Source organism: Acomys minous (assembly GCF_964271855.1).
Source record: "Acomys minous genome assembly, chromosome: 16".
NCBI lineage: Eukaryota > Metazoa > Chordata > Mammalia > Rodentia > Muridae > Acomys > Acomys minous.
In genome coordinates, this window is record NC_140498.1 from 93,363,862 (window position 1) to 93,390,282 (window position 26,421).

The following is a 26,421-nucleotide window of genomic DNA, read 5'->3' on the forward strand; positions in this document are numbered from 1 at the left end:
TGATTTGTTTTTTAGTTTAATTTTTGTAGATCTTGGTTAATACCCCCACTGAAGGCTTTGATCATGCTAGGCACACATTCTGCCACTGAGCTACACCTCCACCCTTATTTTCATTTTTCACTTTATTCTTTATTTTATTTATGTGCATAGGTGTGAGGGTGTCAGATCCCCTGGAACTGGAGTTACAGACAGTTGTGAGCTGCCATGTGGGTGCTGGGAATTGAACCTGGGTCTTCTGGAAGAACAGCCAGTGCTCTTAACCGCTGAGCCATCTCCAACACATCTACCCTTATATTTAAATCTGGTTTTGTTGGTAATAGTGCATTGGTTTTTGAAATTTTTTTGTTTTTGATTTTTTTTACATGTTAAAATATGAACTTTAATTGTAATTTTTTTGTAGATACAGTTACTATCAACCTCTGCACAGAACTTGGTTCAGTTATATACAGACATATATACAAGTGTTGCTTGTACCACAGAATCAATTCAAGAAACATTTACATTAGCCCCAGGGTTAAGCCCAGTTTTCTCAGTCCTGTAAATAATATACCATTGATGACAGAGAGAGAGGATATGTGCCTCTCTGATTGTGCTGGGGCTCAACACCAGTTAATACTGTTCTGCTTCTCACAGCCATTTGTTGCTGTTTCAGTTTGCCATATTGAGGTCTTCTTTTTCTTCTCTCTCTCTCTCTTTTTTAAGATTTATTTATTCTGCCTTCATGTACAACTGCACACCAGAAGAGAGCATCATATCACATTATAGATGGTTGTGAGCCACCATGTGGTTGCTGGGAATTGAACTCAGGGCCTTTGGATGAGCAGCCAATGCTCTTAACCTCTGAGCCATCTCTCCAGCCCATCTTCTTTTTCATTCCAAATAAAATTTGTTCTTGTCCTACCCCCACCCTCCCTTTTAAACTTACTTTTATTTATTTTCATTTTCAAGGGTCTCAGTGTATACCTGGCCGTCTAGAACTAACTTCGTGGATTAGGCTGGCCCAGCTCTAGGATTAATGGTGTGAGCTACCACACCCTACTTTTTCTCCTCTTCTTACTGCTTGACAGAAATGTTCAAGCTGGGCAGTGATGGCGCATGCCTGTAATCCCAGCACTCTGGGAGGCAAAGGCAGGTGGATCTATAGAGTGAGTCCAGGACAGCCAAGGCTACATAGAGAAATCCTGGTTCAAAAAAACCAAACACCAAACCAAATCAAAACAAAAATGTTTAAAACCCTATAGTCCTTGTACTTTCAGCTAGGTTACACAGGCATGAAATATGACTTTAGTTTGGAAATACCTTTGACTTATGGTCTGATGTTTTACATATGCAAATTTTGGCCATTCAGTAAATATTTCTGTATTGATTTTTAAAAATATTTTATTAATTTATTCATATTACATCTCAATTGTTATCAGCCTGTATTGATTACAAAACTGCAGACATAAAATTAAAGACCCTTGGGTGCCATCAACTTTGCATGAAATAAATACAGAAAAATAGAAACTTAGCAGGTTTTGGTTTCCAGTGTTCGAGGCCGCAGTTCATTCAGTAGGGCTGCCACCCACTTACTTAGTCCTGCGCCTCCCTTCCGAGGAGTGTTAGTGGTTCCAGGTCCAGGCTGTTGAGCACTCTTGCCTTTTCCCTCTTCTCTCTGTTCTTGTCACTGCTAGAAATAGTGGTCGGCTGTAGCTCATTTTGTTACGAGGCTCAGTGTGCTCACTTGTAGCTCTGTCCAAGGAACCCTGGGTTGGATGGAGGTGCTCACTGTAGGCTACCCACAGTGTCTGGCCTTCGGGGGAGCAGTGACAGTGGCACTGATCTTACAGTCCCAGTGCTTGAGTGTGTGTGCTGCTGGAGTTCTGTTTGGAATCTCTTCCTCTCCAGAGGAGGTAAGCATCGCTCTGTTTCCAATGTAGGATGTTCGACAGCGTCACAGGTACCTCTCTCACTTGCCACTCACCTGTGAGTTCAGCATCTGTGAACTGGCTCTGCAGCCTCCTGTGGTCTCTAAGGAAACCCTAGAGATGTTCTCAGGTGAGACGGCCTGCTCTGCTTCCCTCTGTCCTGGGACCCAGTGTGGGAGGAGGGGCTTGAGCTGTCCCTGGGCTAGCTGCTAGTCCTCTACGAGGAATCACTGGCACATGATCTGTCTGTCTCACAACCTGACCAATCAACAGATGACATCGAGAAAAGGAAGCGTCAGCGCCAAAAGAAAGCTCGAGAAGAGCGTCGCCGAGAGCGCAGAATTGAAATGGAGGAGAACAAGAGACAGGGCAGGTGTAAGTTCAGAGGTCTAGTGTTTACTTGGTTTTGGTTTTGCTGTTTGTGCCTAGGTGGCTCCTTGTCCAGAAGCCAGGCTGCTTGCTTATTTTCTGCCATTTGTTTTCTTTACTTCTTTGCTGTGAAGGTGGTGCTAAAATGCATGACGGCATGGTGGGTGACAGACCTCCATGCTAGGGAGTTGGAGTGCTGGGGCAGCCGCCCACCTTAGCCACGGCCCAAGACTGCTGAAAGGCAGTGTGGGAAACACGGCAGGATTTGGGCATGAGAGCTCTGTAGAGCAGAGTAGTCAGAATAAGTCACTAAGTCCAGGGATTAGTGTGACTTGAGCCTGGTCATCCACTAACACCATGACTGGAGCTGGGTCTCGTGACTCAGACGTAAATTTAGAATCAAAGGATCTTGAATTCAATGCCATTCTGGTGTGAGCTTTACAGTGAGCTCCTACCCACTGTGGGCTGCATGAGGAGACCAATGGGGGAACAGGGGGAGTAAAAAGAAAGCAGCTGGGCGTGGTGGCACACACCTGTAATCCCAGCACTTGGAGGCAGAGGCAGGCAGATCTCCGTGAGTTTGAGGTCAGCCTGGTCTACAAAGCGAGTACAGGACAGCCAAGGTTACACAGAGAAACCGTCTAAAAAGAAAAAGAAGACAGACAAGGACTTGAGTGCTCAAGGGGAAAGGGCTTTAGCTCTCTGTTCCATTTAGTGTGGCAACTATAACTTGATAACTTGGGCTTCTAGAACTTTGTGACGGACATACACCCTAAACTTTGAGAAAACAAATGTCTCAAGAATGTTTCTGAGAGAATAGCTCACTGTTTCACCTAGAACTTAGTGTAGACCTGGCTGACGTTGATCTAGGTCTGCCTCCCGGGTGCTGAAGGGATGCTGGCTCGGGCTGCACCCAGGGCTCCTGGCGTATCTAGTCTCGGGCGGCCTACGTCTGTCCTCCTGCTTCATGCTGGGCTTCCCGTGGCCTGGGTTATTTATTGCATAGTGAGCAGTGGCCGAGGAGCACGAGCAGCTGTGTAGTGGACCTGTCGTTGCCCTTGCTTTGCAGATCCTGAAGTCCACATTCCCCTAGAGAACCTGCAGCAGTTTCCTGCCTTCAGCTCCTACGCCTGCTCCTCTGAATCTGCTCTGGGTTCCACCAGCACTGAGGGCCACGGGGCCCTCTCCCTCTCTCCTCTTAGCAGAAGTCCAGGTTCCCATGCAGGTAAACTGTTGATATTTAATGAATCCTGCTACTGGCTAGAGCTCTAATTTGATTTAATTTTAAAAATTTCTGTGTATGAGTGTTTGCCTGTATGTATATATGTGTGCCATGTGCCCCAACGTCTCAGAGGAGGGCATACAGTCTCCTGGACTTGGAGTTATGGATGGTTGTCAGCCACCATGTGGATGCTGGGAACCAAACCCAAGTCCTCCGTAAGAGAAACAAGTGAGCGTAACCACTGAGCCAACTCTGCAGGCCCTGTACCTTATGCGGACTCCTAGTGCCTGAATTTATGACTCTGACCAATTGGCATAATGCGGTATTTAAGTGAAAAAACCTTACAGCTAGTCCTAAGCCACATTAAGGTCTTACTGTTTGGTTATCCTTTCCTATTGCTTGTGCTGACTTCTTAGACCTCACAGCTTTTCAGTACCTCAGAGCAGTTCACCAAGTAGTAAACTCAATCCCACATTGCTTTTCTGACCCATCTGTTCTGTACTGTTAGGGGTGTGTATGTGTGTGTTTGCTTTTTTTCGAGACAGGGCTTTATTTTTTGTGTAGCCTTGGCTGTCCTGAAACTCTTTGTAGACCAGGCCGGCCTTGAACTTACAGAGCTCTGCATGCCTCTGCCTCCTAAGTGCTGCAATTAAAGGTGTGTACCACCACACCTGGCTGCTGTTCTAGGTTATTTATTTCCATGTTTGAGTGTGTTTGTTAATGTCTTTGTTGTAATATTGATTGTAATTTGTAGGCTAAAAAAGTCAGCCTAGTGAATACACAGTAGGGAAATGGCTCAGTTAAAACTTAGAGGCCCAGCATGGACCACTTGTTGAGGTATGCTGGGCTTTTCCACATCAGTCATCAATGAAGAATGTGCCTTGCAGACTTGCTTATGAAGGCATTTATTAAGATTCCTTCTTCCTAGATGACCTTATTTTGTATAAAGTTGGCATAAAAACTAGCTAGCACAGATGCTGAGACTAATAACATGCAGGTACTTTAGTGGCAGGAACTGGATTCTTAGGGACTGTCTAACCATGATGCTTTTCCAGTTAACTGGGGAGGAAGCAGCTGCATGCAAGAATGCTGCGGATTGCTGGCTATATTGATTGTCTGTGTGGTACAGGTGTTTTCATCTGCTAGGTCTGGTTTTGTTGTTTTGCAAGTTTCTAAGGAAGGCGTCAGGAAGAATAGTTGGTGGTCCTCAGAGTGACAGTGTCAGGTAGCGTTGGGTGGGTGTGGAAGGGCTGCTACGAGGAAATCGACAAGGTGCCTGCTGCCTGCCAGTGCCCAGGACCATGGAGAGACGGGTGTGTGGGCTGCATTCAGCTGTAGGTGAGGAAGAAAAGAATACTGTCAGGGAGAGAGAGAGAGAGAGAGAGAGAGAGAGAGAGAGAGAGAGAGAGAGAGAGAGAGAGAGAGAGAGAGAGAGAGAAGAGGGGGGCAGGACTAACTGGTACGTTAGTGTCCTCAACCATAACTGAACATCTCCAGGTCATAGTGGCCAGAAGCAGTGATCTGGGTGGCTTTTTTTCTTGGAGTTGTCCATCCACATAAAACAAGTCCATGGCAAGCACCTAATCTCTGAGAGCCTAGCTACCTTTTTTTTTTTTTTAATCTATTTATTTGAAGTCATGATGCACCTGCCTCAGCTTTCCAAGTGCTAGGTTTACAGTCATGAGCCACCTTATCTTGAGAGGCAGCCTTTGTGGGGAGGCAGAACATTTCCTATGGAGAGGGCTGTCCTGCTGTGGTGCGTTCCAGGGTTACAGTAGCTGAGAAGCCGCCTCTGGGGTGTAGGTAACGCATGGTGTTCTTGTCTGAGAATGTGGCAGAATTAACACCTGACTCAAGGGTTATTTTTTGTTTTATGGCAAAGTTATGACGGTTACACAGACCTGGCTCAGTTCATCTCTCCCTCTCTGAGAGAAGGTCTGAAGCCAGGCTGGTCTGGAGCTGACATTACACACCTCCTGCCTTGGTCTGCTGAGCTGTGCTCACAGGCCTGGGCCTGACTTTGTGGTACCTCTCATGATGAGGATGCTTGTTCTTTGGGACCCGACTCATGTAATCAGGCCTCTGATTCCCTTTCAGACTTTCTGCTGACCCCTTTGTCACCTACTGCCAGTCAGGGCAGTCCCTCCTTCTGCGTTGGGAGTCTGGAAGAAGACTCTCCCTTCCTTTCCTTTGCCCAGGTAAATCTTTTGCTTGTGAAGCAGCTCGCAGGAACTCCGCTGCTTGCCTGGGAACCTCTTCCCGGGATCTGGGCTCCTCCACCTAGTATAGCTGGACAGGCACCTGCTGCCTGAGAACTTGCTGCCTAGTGGAGCTTTAGCCAGCAAGGAGTGGCTGAGGGCAGGTGGGTGACAGCCTGCCTGTCAGCGAGGGCAGCCAACAGCTGCCTGCCTTGCACCTCAGGAGCACCATGCTGGAGACTGTTCAGGGAAGTAGTTGAGAATCCAAGTTCACTTAAGGCCACTCCATCTTAGAAAGTGGACAGTATTCTAGGTAGGGCTGCAGCAGTCCAGGACCCTGGATGTAGGTAGTATTTGTAAATGTGGAGGGAACTGTTCTTACATCTTGTAACTAGCCAAAGCCACATTCCTGGTAGGCAGGGAAGACAACAAGCAAACACTTTGTGCACCTGCACTTAGGGAACTGACACAGGTGATAGTCAGCTTCCAGGCCCAGACAGGGCACCAGTAACAGTTCCTAGTCTAGAGCAGGGGGGTGCAACTTGTGGGGCGCAACCCCTTTGGAGGTTGAATGGCAGTCACCTGAGCCCATCTCAAAGCAGATATATTTACATTAGGATTCCTAGCAGCAGCAAAGTTAGAGCTATGAAGTAGCAATGAAACAACTTTATGGCTCCGTCACCACAGCATGAACTGGTATTAAGGGTCGCAGCGCCAGGAAGGCTGAGGCTGCTCTAGATGCCTTTCTGTAGTGAGGTCCCATAGAAGCCCTGATGGAAACACTGCAAAGTAAGGAATCAGTGCATCTGATGTGCATGCCTCGGGTCAGTGACCACTGTGTGAAGAGGAGAATGGCTCTGACTGCACTTGACGTCTTCTCGCCTACAGACACAAGGCTGTGCTGCAGCATAAACAGGAGTAAGCACCAGTGTGCAGGCGACCACACTGGTCTTGAACTTGTTTTCCTGTCGTACGCTCTTTGGTGCTGGGGTTATTGGCCTATACTTTATGCTGTGTGCTGACTTTAGACAGGCTCTTACTCACTCTCTAGCTGCCTCAGGTCTGTGCGGCTAAGCTGCTGGAGCCTTTGACGGCCATTGTTGCTTCTCCTTCTAGTTGTAGTTTTGAAAAGCTGAAAGGATCAGATCATGAACATTTTACCTGGATTCACAAATTACTGTTTTTGCTTTTCTTCTCCCCTCTCCCTCCTGCTGTGGTTGTAGGGTTTTGTGTTTGGAAGGTCTTGCACAAGAGTGCAGGCTGGCCTGACAACAGTGTGGCTCAGGCTGCCCCTCAGTCCCATGCAATCCTGCTTCACCCTGTGCTGGAGTTAGAGACATGAGCCAGGATGCTTTCGTAGACATCATGGTCACAGCACTCCATACCTAGAAGAGGCAGCTCCTCAGAACCACCAGTAGATGCAGGTGCTTCCATGTCTAAATATGAGGCTGTTGTGCTCTCCCGAGTTGTTTCAGCGTCCTTCAGGATACTCTAAAAAATATCTTATGCTATCTACTTGTTAAGGGCCTTCAGCTTCTTGTGGGCTGTAACAGTTCTTGTTCCCCTTGAATGGTTTTGCCATGTAGCTCAGGGTGGCTTTGAACTCAGGACCCTTGAACCTCAGCCTTCTGAGTGCTGGCATTGTTGGTGTGCATCACTGCTCCTGGCCTTTAGTTTGGATTTGTCTGGTTGTTCCCTCATAACTAGTTTTAGACTAAACTCCTGAAATATTTCTTGGAGAATAAATTTGAGTTGTCTTAGTTGAACCCCAGCACCAAATCAGTAGTGTTGAGACTTGAAAATCCTAAACTCTAGGAATCATCACCACAATGGAACATGCTAATAGGTGGCTAACAGGTCATTTATCCCAGCCCAAGTCAGGGCCACCCCAGCTATAAACCTGGTAGGAGTTGCATGGCTTATCTGGCAGGTGAGACGTACTGTGGACCAGTTAGCTGGCACCGCCCATGTGTAATGGAGACAGTCCCTTAAGGGCAGAGGGAGGGACTGTTGATTTGCTGGATATAAAAGAAATAACTCTTCTATGGCAGCACCTAAAAGGTGATCATTGAGGAGTGGGTATTGGAAAAGTAGACCAAAAGGGTAAAAACACTGGTGGGCTGTGTAAAGCCTCAGTATCCACATGACCTTTTAAAATTGGAGGTAGGCTGGGTAGCAAATACCTTTAATCCCAGCACTCAGGAGGCAGAGAGATGCAGATTTGAGGCCAGCCTGATCTACAGAGTGAGTTCCAGGACAGGTAGGGAAATCTGCCCCTTTACCCCACTTCCCAGGGAAGGAAGAAGAAAAAAAAAGAAAGAAAAACCTGGGGGCTGGAGAGATGGCTCAGTGGGTAAGAGCACTGCCTGCTCTTCCAGATGTCCTGAGTTCAATTCCCAGTAACCACATGGTGGCTCACAACCATCTATAATGGAGATCTGATGCCCTCTTCTGCAGAGAAAGCACTCATATACAAAAAAAAAAAAGGGGGGGGGGTACTGTATATTCTACTTACTCTATTTTTATTAAGATAGGGTTTCCTTGCCCCAAAGTAGCCTGAAACTCATGTAGTCCTGTCTGGCTTTGAATTGTAGGTAATCCTCCTGCCTCAGACTCCCAAGTATACTGTGGTTGTAGGTGTGAAGCGCCGCACACCCAGTTCAGGTTAATATATTTAGGTGCCTCAAGAAGGGCAGGAAAGTCATCAGAGAAAGTACCCGACTCAGGGTGGAGCCAGTACCTCCTGTGGTTTCCTCAGGCCTTAGGGTCACACTCCTCCCTCAGTCAGGGCAGAGAGGGGCTGGTGGTCTTGTGAAGATGGCAAGGACATGTGGTCATAAGTCTAATTCTTTTTCCTTCTGTCCCCACTTGGCAGATGCTGAGGGTTGGGAAAGCAAAAGCAGACGTGTGGCCCAAACCTGCTCCAAAGAAAGGTGAGAGCCGGGCAGGAAAGGGCAAAGTTGGACTGGCCCCTTTCAGTAAAAGCTGTAGAATTTTAACACTTATGTTTTTCAGATGAGAACAGCTTGGTTCCTCCTGCCCCTGTGGACAGCGATGGGGAGAGTGATAATTCTGACCGTGTTCCTGTGCCCAGTTTCCAAAATTCCTTCAGCCAAGCTATCGAAGCAGCCTTCATGAAATTGGACACACCAGCTACTTCAGACCCCCTCTCTGGTAAAGGCAGGAAGTTGACCACAGAGCTCAGGGTTATCCACATGCTGCTGTTCTACCTGTATTTGAGGCAGGCACTAAATGGCTGGTCACTCTCTGTTGAGTCTCTGGTCTCTTGTCCTCAACATTTTAAGTGTGGACACATAGGCCGATGGGACTTACTCCCAGCCCAGGTTCATTCTTGAGGTCCAAAATGCGGTTCTAAGGAACTCTTTGATGTAGATGCATGTGTGTTGATGTACCATGTGCATGCCTAGTGCCTGTGGAGGTCAAAGGGATCAAATCTGGAAGAAGAGTTACATACAGATGGTGAGCCGTGGTCTGGGTGCTGGGAATCAATCCTGGGTTGTCTATAAGAGCAACAGTTGCTCTTAACCACTGGACCATCTCTCCAGCCTTTGTGCACTTCAGAGCCCTGAGCTGGTCAGAGTGGTTGTAGACAAAAGCCTCAGAGCCCACTGGACATGCGCTTGTTCGTGGCAGGGATGTGGGTGGCAGTGTAAGCTAAGTGCACTCTTGCTGTTTCCCCTAGAAGACAAGGGAGGAAAGAAAAGGAAGAAGCAGAAGCAGAAGCTCCTGTTCAGCACCTCGGTCGTCCATACCAAGTGACACTACTTGCCCAGGCACCGTGTCTCCATCTGGTTTCTTTTCTGTGCTTTTGTTTTGCTGCTGTAATTTTTAAGTATTTGAGTTTGAACAGATTGATTAGCTTGGGGCAGGGGGGAGGGGGTTTCCACAATGTGAGGGGGAACCAAGAAAATTTTAAATACAGTGTATTTTCCAGCTTCCGTCTTTACACCAAAATAAAGTATTGACACTCACAAGAGACGCCTTCCTGACAGGCTTAGCTCACCTGTAGTCTTTTTTATTCAACCCAAAGTGAGCTTGAGTCATCCCTCTCAAGTTTGGAGGAGCCCAAATGGTACAGCGGTGTTGTGTAGCATTATATATTTGGGCTTCCTGGCTTGTGGTTTCAGTTGAAACTGACCAGCTCAGGCCTATACCCCAACACCTGTGAGCTCAAGGTCAGCCTGGTGGCTACAGAAGAAAAATGGCAACGTGGCCAGCTTTCAGCTAGCCCAGGGTCACTTACATTCGGCACTCACATGTGAGGGTTTTACCTGTTGACTATTTGTTAAAAGAAACTTAAAACCTTTCCCACGAAAGTTCTGTGCCCTGTCACACCATGTACTGTGTGTTGGAGCCCCTATATCTGGAGTTACATTTGCTGTGAGCGTCCACGTGCGTCCTAGGAATTGAATGCAAGTCCTCTGGAAGAGCATCAGTGCTCTTAACCTCTGAGCCACCTCTCCAGCTCCTGACCCCAAGCTTCTCCCTTCCCAACCACCACCCACCCCGACAGGGGTTCTCTGTGTAGCCTTGGGTGTCCTGAACTCACTTTATAGACCAGGCTGACCTGGAACTCAAAGAGATCCTCCCGCCTCTGCCTCGCAAAGAGTGCTGTGTTTAAAAGGTGTGCGCCTTTTAAGTGACAGTGGTTTAATGGAGGCATAAAGTGACTCCATAGCCATGGCAGGGAGCACGCCATAGGCCGGCATGCATGGTGCTGGAGGAGTCTGATCCACAAGCAGGAGGCGGAGACAGCTAACAGAACAGTGTGGGCTTTCAAAACCTCAAACCTCCCCCCACCAAAGTGTTTAAGTATTCGGCAGCCGTTCTCATCCAGAGCAGCTACCTCCCAAGTACTAAGGTTACATTCACGCCTCACAGGGCCACCCAGAAGCCTCCTTCCTAGTCAAGTCATATCTGTAGTGCTAAGTTGGGTACCCTGGGATTTGCAGTCCTGGGATGCCATATGGAACTGACCCTAGATTATGCAAGGGTAGCTACTAGTTACTCAGTATTTCTACTTTACCTGAGTTCGCCCCACGTGGAATGCTTCCTCTATGCAGCCTTGGGTGTCCCAGAACTCACCCTGCAGACCAGGCTGGCCTCTGCCTCCCTGGATTCAGCGGGTACCGCACAGGGAGCACAGTCAGGGCGACAGAGGACAGAGGCCTGGCCCAGCAGCTGGGCTGTGGTTTAGGGATGGTGCTCAGGACACCAGGAACGTTTATTCACCCGAGCAGTAGTGGCTACATAGAAAATGTCGCCAGAGCCCTTGCCACCGTGGACGGGAGATAAGGCAGCAAGCTCTCCACTTGAATGAAGCTAGTCACCTGTGCTCTGGCTGACAGTCACTCAGAGGTGGACTCAGCTCCCACAGTGGGCCTGGAAACAGAGTCACTCCATTGCTTCCAAAGCCTCTTCACCCGCACTGTCTGAAAGCTCTTCAACAGACTCTTTCTCCAGCAGGCAGCTTCTTGTGACAGACTTCTTGATGGCTTCCCGCTCTCCTAAAGGGAAGAAAGACGTCCGCGGGCACCACCTTCCCCACCCAGGCTCAGGCGCTGCTTGCACTGCCTAGTGTTGCTTACCTTCATCAGTGCAATTCTGCAACAAGACCAACAGCTGTCTGCGGTTGTACTGAATCAGGAACTTCTGACAGGTTCTTATCGTACCTGGCACATGAAAGAGCTCTTGTGGACAACAGTGAAACAGTTCCTATCTTCTGAGGGTTGGGGGACGTCTTGCTGTTGTTGGATAGCGCGAAGGACCCCCCCCCTTCCGCCCGCCAACACCTCTGAGCCTGTTCCCTTCAAGGAAACGGTAACCACGGACAAACTACCTCATACCTCCCACGTGTAACGTGTTGAAAAAACAGGGATAGCGGTGTCCTTTGTTCTCCAAGCAAGTGATGAAAGGAAGAGCTGACCACACAAGCTGGTAGAAATCCTTCCGGCAGCGAAGTAGTGCTACTCCGGTGTAGGCATTCAGATAGCGGACTACAGCAGGGAGGGACACTGGGTAACTTGCCACTGACAGGGGTATTTTTTGTTTTTTTTGGGAGACAGGGTTTCTCTGTGTAGCCTTGGCTGTCCTGGGCTCTCTCTGTAGACCAGGCTGGCCTCGAACTCCCAGAGATCCGCCTGGACTTTAAGGGATAAACTTGACGTTTTAAAACATGCTGTGGTGACCTGTCAAATCATAGCTCCTAAGAGGAATTCCACGTGGCTATTTTCCCGTAGCCTAGTAAGTTCAGCACCCATCCCCCACTAATACGGCCAGGAAAAGGAACCCTCCGGACACACACCGGGGCTGGATGCTGAAGCTTCTGCCCCGCTGTGCCGGACCAGTGCTCTCCCACGGCGTGAACGCTCAGCTTCTGAGCACTCTGGCTCCGGGGCTCACGGGCCGGGCCTCCCGTGCAAGCCGCGCCCCGCCCGCCCGCCCGCCGCGCCCTCCTACCTGCGAAGCCCACCGAGCAGGCGGCGGCGCCGAAGGCCCCGTGCACCCGGGCGATGGTGTCGCGGACCAGCCCGCCCAGCACGCGGTCGTCCAGGCTCAGGCGGCAGCGCGCGTCCTCCGACACCAGCTCGCACAGAAGGTACCTGCGGCGGACGGCAGCCCTGAGCGCGGCCCACGCACGCCGCGAGCGCGCGGGGACTACAGCGCTGCTTACCTGTGCTTGAAGCGCACCATGGCGTCCGCGCCGGATGCCGGGGCGAGGCGGGACTGGGCCCGACTGGCCGAGCGCCCTGTCAATCTCCACGCTCCGCCTCTCGCAGCGAGCGTCAGAGCGCATGCGTCCGCCTCCTGCCGGCGCTGGTGCTACTGTGAAAACTCTGGGAACCCCGTGCTTTGCGTACACTTGTGAATAATATTCCCGAAGGAAACTTTTGAGCACAGCCTTGCGCTTAAAGCCTGAGAGTGTCTCAGGAATTGGGATTTAAAGAAGTCAGAGCAGAGGTTTTCCCATACAGCCAAATATGCTAAGTCCTTTAGGGGAGTTCGGCAGTTTTGTGGAGGTAAGTTTTGTCAACTGGTTTGCAAAAACAATCTCGCACTCTCCGCTACTCCCTCCCGTTATTGTCTCTTTTTCACAGACTAACCTCAGACTGAGTGTGTAGCCAAAGATCTGATCCCCCTGGCTTTTTCCACCAAGCACTGGAATTCCCAACCCACGCCTTTTTATTTTTTGTCAAGAATAGAGAGCTTGTTTTCCCAACCCATTCACTTGACTTTGTTTTGTGGTTTGTTGTTGTGGTTTCGAGACAGGGTTTCTGTGTAGCCTTGGCTGTCCTGGAACGAGCTCAGCTTCAGTACTCCCCCTGGTCCCAGCCCTTGCCAACTCCTTAGTGAGGGGTCATTGCTGCCATTTCTGTACGGATAAGTTTTGCCAGTCCTTGGCCTGGACATACATATTTCACAGCATGCCTGTGCCATGCTACGTGGCCGCTTGACTCTATTTTCATGTCACCTGCACTGCTATAAACATCATATACTCACTATTGCAGTGTTTAGTTTTGTTGGGTTTTTTTGTTTTGTGTTGTTTGTTTTTTGGTTTTTTTGAGACAGGGTTTCTCTGTGTTATCTTGGCTGTCCTGGACTCCCTTTGTAGACCAGGCTGGCCTCGAACTCACAGCGATCCACCTGCCTCTGCCTCCCGAATGCTGGGATTAAAGGTGTGCACCACCACGCCCGGCTTATTGCAGTGTTTAAATGCATAACTCCGTCGGTCAGCATTCCGTTGATGGGCCACATACACATTGTTCACAGAGTTTCTTGTTGTCTTGGGTCATTGGTGCCCCGCCTTTTTTATTTTTTATTTTTAAAGATTTATTTATTATGTATAGTGTTCTGCCCACTTGCCAGAAGAGGACACCAGATCTCGTTATAGATAGTTGTGAGCCACCATGTGGTTTCTGGAAATTGAACTCAGGACCTTTGGAAGAACAGACAGTGCTCTTAACCTCTGAGCCATCTCCCCAGCCCAGGCCTCTTTTAAAAATTAGATTTATAGCCTGGCATGGTGGCGCCTTTAATCCCAGCACTCGGGAGGCAGAGGCAAGCGGGTCTCTGTAAGTTCGAGGCCAGCCTGGTCTACAAAAGTGAGTCCAGGACAGCCAAGGCTAAATAGGGAAACCCTGTCTTGGGGAGGAGGGAATGTATTTATTTGTTGTGTAAATGTGTAGGCGTGTGCTTGCCACGGCTGTTAGGTGGAGGTCAGAGGACAGCTTTTGGCAGTTGATTCTCTTCTACCACGTGGATTCTTGGGGGCCAAACTTAAGCGGTCAAACTCGTCAGCCAACGCCTTCACCTCTTTATGACCTTTGTTATTTGTACAGCTGTCATGGCCTCGCCTGGCCAGGTGTGTTAACATAAAGCAAGGCATCTTTCCCAGCTGACCGTTTACGGGTTAAATTCACAGTCTTCCCACTGCGCACAGGCTTGGGAGACCACAGATCTCCATGCACGCCGGGATCCACAACCGCCATCGCCAGGGTTCTCCTCCGCCCGCAGGGGGCGCTAGAGGCCCACAGTGTGCCGGAGGCTCGCCACGCTCCTGCCTCCCTAAAAATAGCATCCGTCTCTCAAGCCTAACCCTGCGCCCATTTTATAGATGCGGCTCCAGCACGGGCCGGAATCCCGTACAGGCCCAGAATTCAGCCTTTGAAGCATTGGTCTCCAAAGCCCTTGTTCCAGTCCGCTCCCTGTGCTCACTGCACACTTGGTGTAGCTTAACCGCAGGCGCGGGTTCGGATCCCCTGTCAGAGAGGACATCACCCCGTCTCTAGAACTCAGCTTCCCCCTTTAGTTCGGGTGGAGGAGGAGGTGGGATTGCACCGCCTAGGAAACGGCGACGGTGACGAATGGTTGACAACAGGAGGAAACACCCCATCCCGGCCAGCCGGGTGGTGCGGGGCCCGGACGCCCCCCGGTGGGCCGGTGGCGGCGGCGGCGCACCCTCTCCCAGTGGTAATTAGCCCTCGCTCCCGGCATCCGCCAGCCGCTAATTACACGTCTCCTAATGAGGCCGGCGGCTGTTTGCAATCACCCGGGTCCCCGCCGCGCGGGGGCGGGAGTCACGGGCCAGCGTCAGGCGGAGGAAGGGGCTGAGGCTCCGGGAGGCAGGCGGAGGCGCGCAGGTATGACTCACGCGGGGATAAACCCTAATCCCCGCCGAGCCCATTCATCACCCTCCGCGTGCATCCGTGGGGCGGTGGCGCTTACTATGATTACGGTGGTTCTGGAGAGACCTGCGCCAAACCAGGTCAGATGGTGCGTGGTGGGTCGGATCAGGGTGACTGGAACCTGGGGCCCCTCCCTTTTGGGTCTGTCAGCCCCCACTCCCAAGCTGGCCCTTTGGATCCACCACAGAACCAAAGGCTAGCTCCAGCAATTCTAGAGACCCACTTTGAAACAGTTCATGTAGCCCGTTATCAGACTAGAAGTTTGGGCAATTCCCTACGAGGAAGTCTGAGTATTTGATAGAAGCGATCTTGCTGTCAAGCCTGAAAGCTGAGATGGGTCTCGGGGACTGGCAACGTGGAAGTCCTGGAAAGTTGCCCTTTAACCTCCATATGTGTACACGCGCCTCCCCCTAAATAAATTTAGTTAGATGGAGGCAGGAGGCAGCTACAAAGGTGTGCGTGTCTGCCTGCCCTGAGCCATTGCTCACTCTTTCATGTGTCGCTGGCTGGCCTGGAAGGCACCACGAAGATCATGTGAGCCTCAGACTCAGAGGTCCACGGGTCTCTGCCGCCTCTGCTAGCATTAAAGGCATGAACTACTATGCCCAGCTTTAGGGTGCTTGTATTTTGAGGTGCTGGGGGATGTGTTGTGGGTGTTAGGCAAGTGTTCCGTTGCCAGGGAACAGCCGCAGCCCCATGCTTTCTCGGGTGCTTTGGCATCGCGGGAGTCCCTCTCAGTGTCTAGATGGAGCCATACGGCCACCAAAGATGCTGACGGAGACTTGAACCTGCGTGGCAGTTTCTATAGCAGCCAGTGTTCGGTGCCTCTAAGACCGTCAACGGATTTCCCGTTTGTTTTTGTTTTGTTGTGTTTTTTTTTTAAAGATTTATTTATTTATTATGTATACAGTGCACATCAGATCACATTATAGATGGTTGTGAGCCACCATGTGGTTGCTGGGAATTGAACTCATGACCTCTGGAAGAGCAGTCAGTGCTCTTAACCACTGAGCCATCTCTCCAGCCCCCTTGTTTTTGTTTTTAAAGAAAAAAACTGGCCAGCATTCGGGAAGCAGAGGCAGGTGGGTCTCTGGGAGTTCAAGTCCAGCCTGGTCTGGAAAGCGAAAAACTGGTGTGGGGAGAATTTAGGTAAAATTGAAGTTTCCTTTTGCCTGGCCAGGGGCTGGGGACAGCTGTATGCAGGAGCCTGGAGCAGATCTGCACTCTGAGATCGGTGTCCTGTTGCCTAGGCATTCTCAGCCTCTGGCTTCGGGGACAAGTGCCAAGCTCAGTACTCTGCGAGTTAGCTCCTTCTCCACCAGGACTTTTTTGTTTTGTTTTCTTCTTGGTTCCCCCACCCGACAAGGTTTCTCTGTGTAACCCTGGCTGTCCTGGACTCACTGTATAGACCACGCTGGCCTCGAACTCACCGAGATCCACCTGCCTCTGCCTCCCAGGTGCTGGCATTACAGGCGGGCTCCACCACGCCCGGCTTCCACCAGGACTTTATACCACAGTGTTTTTCAGTGTTTTGCCCTCACGCGCATCTATGCAACTCACGCGTGCAGTATTTGGGGGAGCCAGTTTCCCCTGGAACTGGAGTTCCAGATGGTTGTGAGCCACCATGTGGGTGCTGAGAACAGAACCAGGGTCCTCTGGAAGAGCAGCCAGCGCTCTTGACCACTGAGCGTCTCTCCAGCCCCCACACAGTTATCACACTCCTTTCTCAAAGGCCAAGGTGAACAAGGATGCCCATTATTTGACCTATCTATTCAGAGGAGTGTGCGTGCCTGCCTGCGTGCGTGCGTGCGTGCGTGCGTGCGTGCGATGGGACAGCTATGGGCCAGGGATATTCTAAATACTTCGCACAGGTTAATTCATTTAACCATCCCAGCCACCGTATAAGGTATGTACTTGATGTTGTTAATCCTGTTTCACACAGGAGACTGAAGCTGGGGGCGGGGGTGAGGGGTGGGAATAGTAACTTGCCGCACACAGGCAAGGGCTCTGGAGCCGCATTTGAGTCAGCTAGTCTGGTGGGTTTTTTGTTTGTTTGTTTTGTTTTAAGGGAGCAGTTGGGACAAGGTCCTGGGTGGCCTGGAATTCAAGGTCAGGCTGGCCTCAACTTCACAGAGACCTGCCTGCTTCCACCTCCCCAGTCCCGGGATTAAAGGCCTGTGCTGACACACCCAAGTCCAAATAGTGTATTTAACTATATAATCCACATAGCATTCCTGTCTTAATTTGCATGGGAAATTTCCACAAGGTGACACAAGAAAGCTGTTGATGGTGGCTGCCTCTGGGGAGAGAAATTAGAAGTGTTAAGTAGGAAGAGAGATTCACTTTTTATCCTGTGACTTTTTTTTCTTTTTTTTTCTTTTTTTAAGACAGTCTCCTATAGCCCAGGCTGTCCTTGACTTTGCTGTGTAGCCAGGATGGCATGAAACCCTGATGCTCCTGCCTTCGCCCCAATGGAGAGAGCACAGGCGTGTGGTGCCGCACTTGGTTTTATGCGGAGCCGGCGATTGGACGCCGGCTTCCTGCACACTAGTGGAGCACTCTGTTGAGCTGTGTCCCTGTCCTCCACCCCCAACTCCCCCTTAGTTTGAAACCAGCTCTCACAGGGAGTACAGCCTACCAACTTCTGGTTTGTTTTTGTTTTTGTTTTTGTTTTTTTTTTTTTTGGTTTTTTGAGACAGGGTTTCTCTGTGTAGCTTGACTGTCCTGGACTCACTTTGTAGTCCAGGCTGGCCTCGAACTCACAGCAATCCACCTGCCCCTGCCTCCTGAGTGCTGGGATTAAAGGCGTGCACCACCACGCCCAGCCCAACTTCTGTTTTAAATCAGTGACTCATGACACAGCCCTGGCTGGCCTGGGGCCCCTCACACTTGCAGTGACCCCTCTGCTTCTCCCTAGAATTACAGTTAGGAGCCGTTGCACATAGCTCCCATGTGTGTACTGTTTTCTCTTGCTGTTGGTCACTGCACAGTCGTGTGTGTGTGTGTGTGTGTGTGTGTGTGTGTGTGTGTGTGTGTGTGTGTTCCTATGTTAAAATCCTGACCTCACCATGATGCGAGGGAGGGGAGGGGGAGGGGAAGCTTTGAAGGTGACTAGGAAATAACTGGGTTGTGGGGCTGGACTCCTCATGAATGGAAACAGTGCCCCTACCAGAGACCCCAGAAAGCTGTCTCACCCTTTCTGCCTTGTGGGGGACACCCCCCAAAAATAGCTGTGTATGAACCAGGAAGTGGGCCCTAACCAGACACCAAGTGTGGACTTTGCTAGATTATGGGAGGGAAACACCTCGTTGTTTAAATCACATGGTGGTGTCTCGTTACACCGCTCTGAACAGATGACTAGACACGCATATAATACGGGTTAGTTTCATAAGTTAAAGAAGTTACTGGACCCAGCCCCCCAAAGAATATTATTACTAATGTTCACCTCAGCTGAGGAAATAAAGGCACGACTCATGAGGTGATCTAGCTGTTTTGGCAAAGGGAATGCTGGGATTGTAGCAGAGCCACGGCACGCTGCTGGCCCCTTCACCCACCCCCCACCTCACCCCCGGTTTCAGCTTCTTTTTATCATGACTAGGTTTCTTCTGTCAGTCCTGAGAGGGTTCCTGCCTCAGCTTTGCGTCTTCCCTGAGGCCTGCGGGTCCAGCCTTGGCTACTGCCGTTCTTACTCCAGAGGGCCATTGGCCGAACACACTGTGCTCGGAACTCCAGCAGAAGTTCCTTGGAATCTGTCCTTCCTGGCCATCCCGGCGTGAGGTCCGTGTCCAGAGCTGCTCCATCCCCTCAGCTGGAAAAAGTGGCAGAGTCACAGAAGCCTGGGGCGAGCACCATCCAGGGCAGGGCTGTGACGGACAGCCTCACGGTTCAGGATGCTCCCGGCACATTCCCACCGCTCACGCTTGGAGGGAGAAGGGTCTCAAAATAGCTGTTGCTTCCCCAGCCCGGCACTAGGCCAGAGACAGGAATAGACATCTGGGGGTGGCTGTCTCAGCCTCCCTCAGGGCCTTTGGGGGCTGGGAATAGGCAGAGGCTAGCCCCCTCCCCCAGTGTGGTATGTGGTAGGGATGGTTCAGTGGTCTACATGGGGTCTACAGTCCAGGCATCTGAAGTGTCCCTCTCTCTGCTCAGTCCCCAGCACCGCCAGGCAGTGGCCCCAAGTGCCCTTTACCTCCTGCAGTCCTCCCACAGCCGATGGAGTGGCCGTGACTCAGAGAGTCACATGATTGAGGTCACATGGTCAGGCAGAGGCCAGAATGACAGGTGAGGGAGACTCAGGGCTTTAGAGTGGTGGAATTTAGGGTGGTGGGTAGAAGACTGAGAACCCCCCCTGCCTGGTCTGCAGCCAGCCTCACTTCCTGTGTCCTGCATGCCTTGGGCCTCAGTTTCCTGGCCTATAAAATGGGTACAATAAACTGGACGTGGTAACACATGCCTATAATCCCAGCACATAGGAGGCTAAGGCAGGAAGATTGTAGAGTTTAAGGGTAGCCTGGGCTATATATATCAAGATCCTAAGGCCGAGCATGGTGGCTCATGCTTTTATTCCTAGCACTCAGGAAGCAGAGGCAGGGGGATTGCTGTGAGTTCAAGGCCAGCCTGGTCAACAAGGTGAGTCTAGGACAGCCAAGGCTACACAGAGAAACCCTGTCTCTCAAAAAAAAAAAAAAAAATAAAGAAGAAGAAGAAGAAAGAAAGATCCTATCCCCTCATACCAAATAATAATTAAAATACTGAGCACAGTAAACACCTATCTCCTATAGTGGTTATAATAAACAAGCTGAAGCCGGGCGTGGTGGTGCACACCTTTAATCTCAGCACTCGGGAGGCAGAGGCAGGTGGATTGCTGTGAGTTCGAGGCCAGCCTGGCCTACAAAGCGAGTCCAGGACAGCAAGGCTACACAGAGAAACCCTGTCTCAAAAAACAAAAAAAATAAATAAATAAATAAACAAGCTGACACTTTTTTAATAATTAAGAAAATAAGATAATAAGATATCAAGCAACAGATATTAAATTATATGAGGTTTATTAAGTGAGCATAGGGAGAGAAGGAAATGGGGGGAGGGGTACCCCCAGAGAGAGACAGAGACAGGGGAAGAAAGAAAGGAGGCGGGTAAGAGAGCCAGGAGGAGGATTTGTCCTTGTATCATCTTGGGCAGGGCCACGCCCCATGCCAGGTAGGCAGTGACGTCACAGGCAGACTGAAGCAGAATCCTAACGATGTCCGCTGAATGGCATTTGGTCCATCTGGGGAATTATAAAGCCACCTTCCTAGTTTCCAGCATTTTTGTCATCCCGTGTACGTGAAGCACTCATGGCTTCTACTTGGCTCGGTCTCTGTGGCTTTTCTTATGTGACCTTCTCTGTCTGGCTTCTCATTTATCTTCAAGGTTCATCCAAGTTGTATGACATGTTTTTTTTTTTTCCCCAAGACAGGGTTTCTCTGTGTAGCCTTGGCTGTCCTGGACTTCCTCTGTAGACCAGGCTGGCCTGGAACTCACAGTGATCCGCCTGCCTCTGCCTCCCAAGTGCTGGGAATTAAAGGCGTGTGCCACCACGCCTGGCTGGATATCTTTCTGTGTTTCTTTTTCTTTTCTTACTTATTTATTGGCTGACTAATGCTCCACTATTTATCTGTATGTACACTGCAATGTTTTTATTTTTTCTGAGACAAGGTGTCTCTATTATGTAGCCCTGTCTGCCCTGGAAGTTGCTATGTAGACTAGGCTAGCTTCGAACTCCCAAAGTTTTGTCTGCCTCTGCCTCCTCAGTGCTGGGACTGAAGGCTTGCGCCACTGCTGCAGTTTAATCACTATGGTTTCTTTCTTCATTCACCTGTAAATGATCGGCCGTGTGGCTAGCCTAGGAACATTGGTGAACAGTGTCTGAGTCCGTTTTCAATGCTTTCAGGAATGGAATTATTGTTTTTTTGTTTTTGTTTTTTTGAGACAGGGTTTCTGTGTAGTCTTGGCTGTCCTAGACTTGCTTTGTAGACCAGGTTGGCCTCGAACTCACAGCGATCCACCTGCCTCTGCCTCCCAAGTGCTGGGATTAAAGGCGTGTGCCACCATGCCCGGCCTGGAATTATTGTTTTATTGTAATTCTATGTTTAACTTTTTGAGGCGACAACAAACTTTTCCACAACGGTTGCACCATTTTTGCACTCCCACTGGCCATGTTGGCATGGAGTGGACTGAAGTCACATACTGAGATCTGAACACCTGTGTTGATCCTGCGAGGAGATGGTCTGAGAATAATTAGAAATAATTTTAAAAAGAAAGAAAGAAAAGCCCCTTACTGGCTGGCAGGTGATGACACACACCATTACCCTGGTCAGTTCTCATAAGGTGTAGAAGACTAATAAAACAAGTTTTCTTTAACCCCGATAGCTTCCAGAATAACAGACATGGACACCTGATAGATTTTAATAAGCCTATCTCCCCTGGGGCTGGGCACATGCTAACCCCCTCAGCTACCTCGCTACCTCCCAGCCCCGCATCCCAAGCCAGTTTCTCTAATGATTCCCAGCTGCGTGTTTCTCATCCGCACTGTTCCTCTCCCTCACGGATCCTCAGAGCGAGCCCTCACAGCCATGTGTTTCTCTCCACGCCAACCCAAGGAGGTGGTCTCCCCCTTCTTCTCTGTCTCCTCCCTCCATCTTTCTTTACCCTTCTCCAAGAGCACAACGCTTGGCCACACCCACCTCACTTCTGCCCTGCCCAGGTTAGCTCACAACCGTCCAGAGAGAATCTGTCGTCTTTTCCAGCCTCCATGGGTATCAGACATGCGTGCGGGCAAAACACCCGTACACATGAAATAAAATTTACAGGAAGACTTGAAGGGCTGGTGAGGTGGCTCAGCGTGAAGGGGTTTGTTATGTAACCTGGCAGCCTGAGTTTGATCCTCAGAACCCACTTCAAGAGGGAGGGAGAGAACTAATTCCACAAAATTGTCCCCTGCCTCACATGCTGCACACATGCGCGTGTGCGTGCGCACATACACACACACCATTACTAGTAATAACTTTTTAATAAAAAGAGTGCCTGAGCTGGCACAAACTATACACATCTGGGAAGAGGGAACCTTACTTGAGAAAATGTCCCCTGGTGATTGATGGGGGAGGGCCCCGCCCATTGTGTGTGGAGCTATCCCTGGTGGTCCTGGGGTCTATAAGGAAGCAGGCTGAGCAAGCCATAGGGAGCAAGCCAGTGAGCAGCACCCCTCCATGGCCTCTGCATCAGCTCCTGCCTCCAGGTTCCTGACTTCTGTTCCTGCCCCAACTTCCCTGCATCTCCTGCTCAGAACTGTAAGATGAAACAAACCCTTTTCCTGTCAGATTGCTTTCCATCGTGGTGCTATAGAAACCCTGACTGAATCAGGGCCCTGGAGAGCTCGCTTGCTGTCCTTAGCATGGGAGGCCGCGAGGAGATCTGTCTCAGGAGCCTGTACTCATCAGAGTGGCCTGCGCCTTCACCTTCACCTCAGACTTTGTGCTTCCAGAACGAGCAGTCATCCTGTTTGACTGGGATAACAGGGATCCCCATGCCCCCCACCCACCCCACTCCTAATGAGCAATAACATTGAACTATTTTTTGACGTGTGTGTGTGTGTGTGTGTGTGTGTGTGTGTGTGTGTGTGTCTGTTTCAGGGAGGGGGGCTTGCATGACACTGCATGCGTGTGGAGGTCAGGACATGACACTGCATGTGTGTGGAGGTCAGGACATGACACTGCATGTGTGTGGAGGTCAGAGGACATGACCCTGCATGTGTGTGGAGGTCAGAGGACATGACACTGCATGCGTGTGGAGGTCAGAGGACATGACACTGCATGCGTGTGGAGGTCAGGACATGACCCTGCATGTGTGTGGAGGTCAGAGGACATGACACTGCATGTGTGTGGAGGTCAGAGGACATGACACTGCATGTGTGTGGAGGTCAGAGGACATGACACTGCATGCGTGTGGAGGTCAGGACATGACACTGCATGTGTGTGGAGGTCAGGACATGACACTGCATGTGTGTGGAGGTCAGAGGACATGACACTGCATGTGTGTGGAGGTCAGAGGACATGACACTGCATGTGTGTGGAGGTCAGAGGACATGACACTGCATGTGTGTGGAGGTCAGAGGACATGACACTGCATGCGTGTGGAGGTCAGGACATGACACTGCATGTGTGTGGAGGTCAGGACATGACACTGCATGTGTGTGGAGGTCAGAGGACATGACACTGCATGTGTGTGGAGGTCAGAGGACATGACACTGCATGCGTGTGGAGGTCAGAGGACAATTTGCAGTTCTCTCTCCACCATAAAAGACCCAAGGATGACCCACAAGGATGACAATGGCCTGCAGCTCGCGTCACGAGGGCTTTTACTTACTGAGCCATCTTGTCAGCCCCCTTTTGTGTGTGTGTGTGTGTGTGTGTGTGTGTGTGTGTGTGTGTGTGTGTGTGTGTGTGTGTGTGTAGGGGAGGAGCAGGGGCACCCTTAGAAATCAGAAGAGGGTATCCTGACCACTGAATCATTTTCCCAGCCCCATCTTTAATTTTTAAAAAGAGTTGGGACCAGGAGTGGTGGCGCCTGCCCTTCCTCCCAGAAACAGCGGCAGTAGGATCTCCTCGGCCACTAAGGGCTGGAATTGGTTTCTGTTTTTGTTTTTTGAGACAGGGCCTCACTTTGTAGGGCCAGCTGTCGAGCTTGGCCAGCCTGGAATTCACTTTATAAGCCAGACTGGCTCACATAGACCCACCTTCCCCTGAACCCTTTCTCGGCAGAAGGCATGGACAGCCAGGGAAGCCTGGAGGAGGGGAGCCTTTAAGAGCGAGTCCTGTGGATGAAGTAAGTGATAAATGCTGTGTGGAAAGGTCCTGGGACTTAACAAACATTTACGGAACATTTCATACTAATGCTAGCTAATGTTATGTGGTATTAGCCAAAGGCTGGGGGCTTTGCATGCTGGAAAAAAATTGAGCCATAATATATAATACACGGCTGTAAAGTACACAGCTCATCGCATCTTATACAGCACTGCTCGAATAAGATCTAGAACATTCCCAGCCCCCAGAATGTGCTTTTCCACATATGTTGTTTAATTTCTACAACATGGAAAGTATGTGGTATGGGGTTAGAGTCCCTAAAACCTAGAAGGGAAGCCACATTGCAGAACACACAGAGTCGATCGGTCTCTAGCATGAAGCAGCCCGTTCCAGTGTGCCTGGCACCCGCCCCAAGGCCAGCCTTGGGATGCTGTGCCCCCAACATGGGGCTAGGCCTAGACTCTGGCCTTTGACCAACAAGGGCAGGAGCAAGGCATTCCTCCCTGTTTCTGTGTGTGAGGGAAGATAGAGCCGCCTCCCACCCTGTCAGGTACCAAGGCAATTTCTGCAAGAGGGGAAACGGTGGGTGGGTGACCCAGCGAAGGCTGTTTCCTAACAATATGCTGCAGAGGATCAGCTGTTCCTGAGCCTAATTGATCCCTGCTCCTATCAAAAACGTTTTAGGGCACACTTCTGAGCGTCCCTCCGAACAGCAAGGAAGATCCAGAAAGTCCTAGCGGGAGTGATGAAGTGCCACATCACCCCGTGTGTCTGTGCTGGCACCCTTCTGACCTCATCTGTCCTCTGCCCCAGCTAAAGCTAGCCGCCTTGCATTTCAGCCTCGGGGCCTTTCACTCAGTGTTCTCACCATCTGGAGCTTTCTGCCTCCTGGATGTCCCTTGTCTCATTGCATCTCAGCTCAGATGGCAACCCTCTTCCCAGGACTCCTCACCCTGGACAAAGTGCCCTACTTCATGCTGCCCGAGCCAGCCAGCACAGTGGAGCACGCACGGGTGCAAATGTCAGCTCTGCCTCTTAAAGGCTGTGGGACATCAGGACAATTACTTAACCTCTCTCTGCTATTTCTCCCGGGTATAAACTGAGGGTGGCGATACCGCCTTGAGTCACATAAGGCTGTCATAAGAACTTACACTAGTTAACGTGTTAGCAATGCCCGGCCCACAGAACATGCTTTATAAAGACTTGGCTCTTTTGAGCAGAGCATTGTGACTTATGACTGTATTCCCAGCACTTAAAAGGTGGCAGCAGGAGGCTGGAGAGATGCCTCAGAGGTTAACAGCGCTGGCTGCTCTTGCAGACGACCTGAGTCCTATTCCGATCTACCACATGGTGCCTCATAACCATCGATAATGAGATCTGATGCCCTCTTCTGTCCTGCAGGCACAACACTAAACATAAATAAAGCCTTTTTTAAGTTTTAAGGAGGATCAGGAGGCAAAGGTCCCTCTCAACAAGATACAGAGTTTGAAGCTAGCCTGGCCTACATGAGACCCAGTAACAGCAGCAACAACATTTAATTTTGTTTACCAAGCATTTCTCTCTCCCTCTCTCTCTCTCTCTCTCTCTCTCTCTCTCTCTCTCTCTCTCTCTCTCACACACACACACACACACACACACACACTATATGAGACAGTGCCTGGCACCCAAGAGCAGGCCAGGCTGTGGGTGACTCTGCTTGAAAGGCAATTCCTCTTTGTAAAAAGGGTGTGCCACAGCCCAAGCAGGGCTATGGAGCACACATGGCCAAGGTGACTGCAAGGAGTGACTGTGTCTCGTCCCATTGGCTGGAGCTCAAGTTCATGATCCAACCCAATTGGCTAATCGGTACAAAGGGCACGGGGAGGTGAAGACGTCATGGGTCCTGTTGTTCTTCTCTGAGGCTCAGAGAAGTGAGTCCAAAGCAATGTGTGCTGAGCCTCGAATGTCATAGTGTTTCCTGTGGGAGCCTGGAGAGAGGTGGGGGCGGGGCTACAAACCGCTTGCAACCACTGCCCTTTTCTTTACCCAGGTAGTGAGGGGCCAGGGCAGCCAACCCATATCAAAACCTAAATTTTGGGCTGGAGACATGGCTCAGCATTTAAGAGCACTGACTGCTATTCCAGAGGTCCTGAGTTCAATTCCCAGCAACCACATGGTGGCTCACAACCATCTATAATGTGATCTGATGCCCTCTTCTGGCCTACAGAGGTACAAGCAGGCAGAGCACTGTATAAATAATAATAAACACATCTTTTAAAAAAAAAAAAAGGTGTGCGCCACTACCAACAGGCTGGTGGTGACATCCCAGCATATGCGGGCTGGAGAGATGGCTCAGCCGTTAAAGGCTAGGCTCACAACCAAAAATCCCAACACTTGGGAGGCAGAGGCAGGCAGATCTCTGAGTTCAAGGCCAGCCTGGTCTACAAAGTGAGTCCAGGACAGCCAAGGCTACACAAAGAAACCCTGTCTCAGAAAAAAAAAAAACAAAACCTTAAATTTCTATAGTTTTTTTCCCCCTTATGTCTACCTGTATTGCTGCCATGAGTTCCATATGTGAGCAGGTGCCTTTGAGGCCAGCAGAGGGTGTCACATCTCCCAGAACTGGAGTTAGAGACAGTTCCTAGCGTGTGTGCTAAGAACCAAATATGGGTCCTTTACAAGAGCAGCAAGTGCTCTTAACCG

General features: G+C 50.3%; 2 protein-coding genes across 5 annotated transcripts in view; one reads left to right on the forward strand and one right to left on the reverse strand.

Moving 5' to 3' along the window:
- RNF10 (ring finger protein 10) overlaps nucleotides 1–9,706 on the forward strand; it is a 30,407-nt gene extending 20,701 nt beyond the window's left edge. For 2 of the 4 annotated variants that reach the window (XM_084762175.1, XM_084762176.1), the window contains exons 10-16: nucleotides 1,920–2,037; nucleotides 2,181–2,282; nucleotides 3,346–3,501; nucleotides 5,596–5,696; nucleotides 8,572–8,629; nucleotides 8,712–8,870; nucleotides 9,400–9,706. In XM_084762175.1, coding sequence (XP_084618301.1) covers nucleotides 1,920–2,037; nucleotides 2,181–2,282; nucleotides 3,346–3,501; nucleotides 5,596–5,696; nucleotides 8,572–8,629; nucleotides 8,712–8,870; nucleotides 9,400–9,476 — 771 coding nt within the window. In that variant the 3' untranslated portion in view covers nucleotides 9,477–9,706. The remainder of the gene's footprint in view (nucleotides 1–1,919; nucleotides 2,038–2,180; nucleotides 2,283–3,345; nucleotides 3,502–5,595; nucleotides 5,697–8,571; nucleotides 8,630–8,711; nucleotides 8,871–9,399) is intronic. The other 2 variants (XM_084762177.1, XM_084762178.1) reach the window with 1 other exon arrangement.
- Nucleotides 9,707–10,909: 1,203 nt separating this feature from the next.
- On the reverse strand, nucleotides 10,910–12,493 carry POP5 (POP5 homolog, ribonuclease P/MRP subunit). The gene is made up of 5 exons (XM_084762234.1): nucleotides 12,391–12,493; nucleotides 12,177–12,319; nucleotides 11,564–11,713; nucleotides 11,306–11,389; nucleotides 10,910–11,224 (listed from the first exon to the last, which is right to left on the reverse strand). The coding sequence occupies exons 1-5, from the start codon at nucleotides 12,408–12,410 to the stop codon at nucleotides 11,112–11,114; spliced, it is 510 nt and encodes a 169-aa protein (XP_084618360.1). The 5' UTR covers nucleotides 12,411–12,493; the 3' UTR covers nucleotides 10,910–11,111.
- Nucleotides 12,494–26,421: the final 13,928 nt, after the last annotated feature.

Bases quoted from the DNA above. Each gene is read 5' to 3' on its own strand.
- POP5 (XM_084762234.1), bottom strand. From the start codon at position 12,410: ATGGTGCGCTTCAAGCACAG. The intron at 11,390-11,563 runs GTATGAGGTAGT...TTCATGTGCCAG, and splicing joins CAACACGTTACACGTGGGAG to GTACGATAAGAACCTGTCAG. The intron at 11,225-11,305 runs GTAAGCAACACT...TCTTCCCTTTAG, and splicing joins GCAGAATTGCACTGATGAAG to GAGAGCGGGAAGCCATCAAG.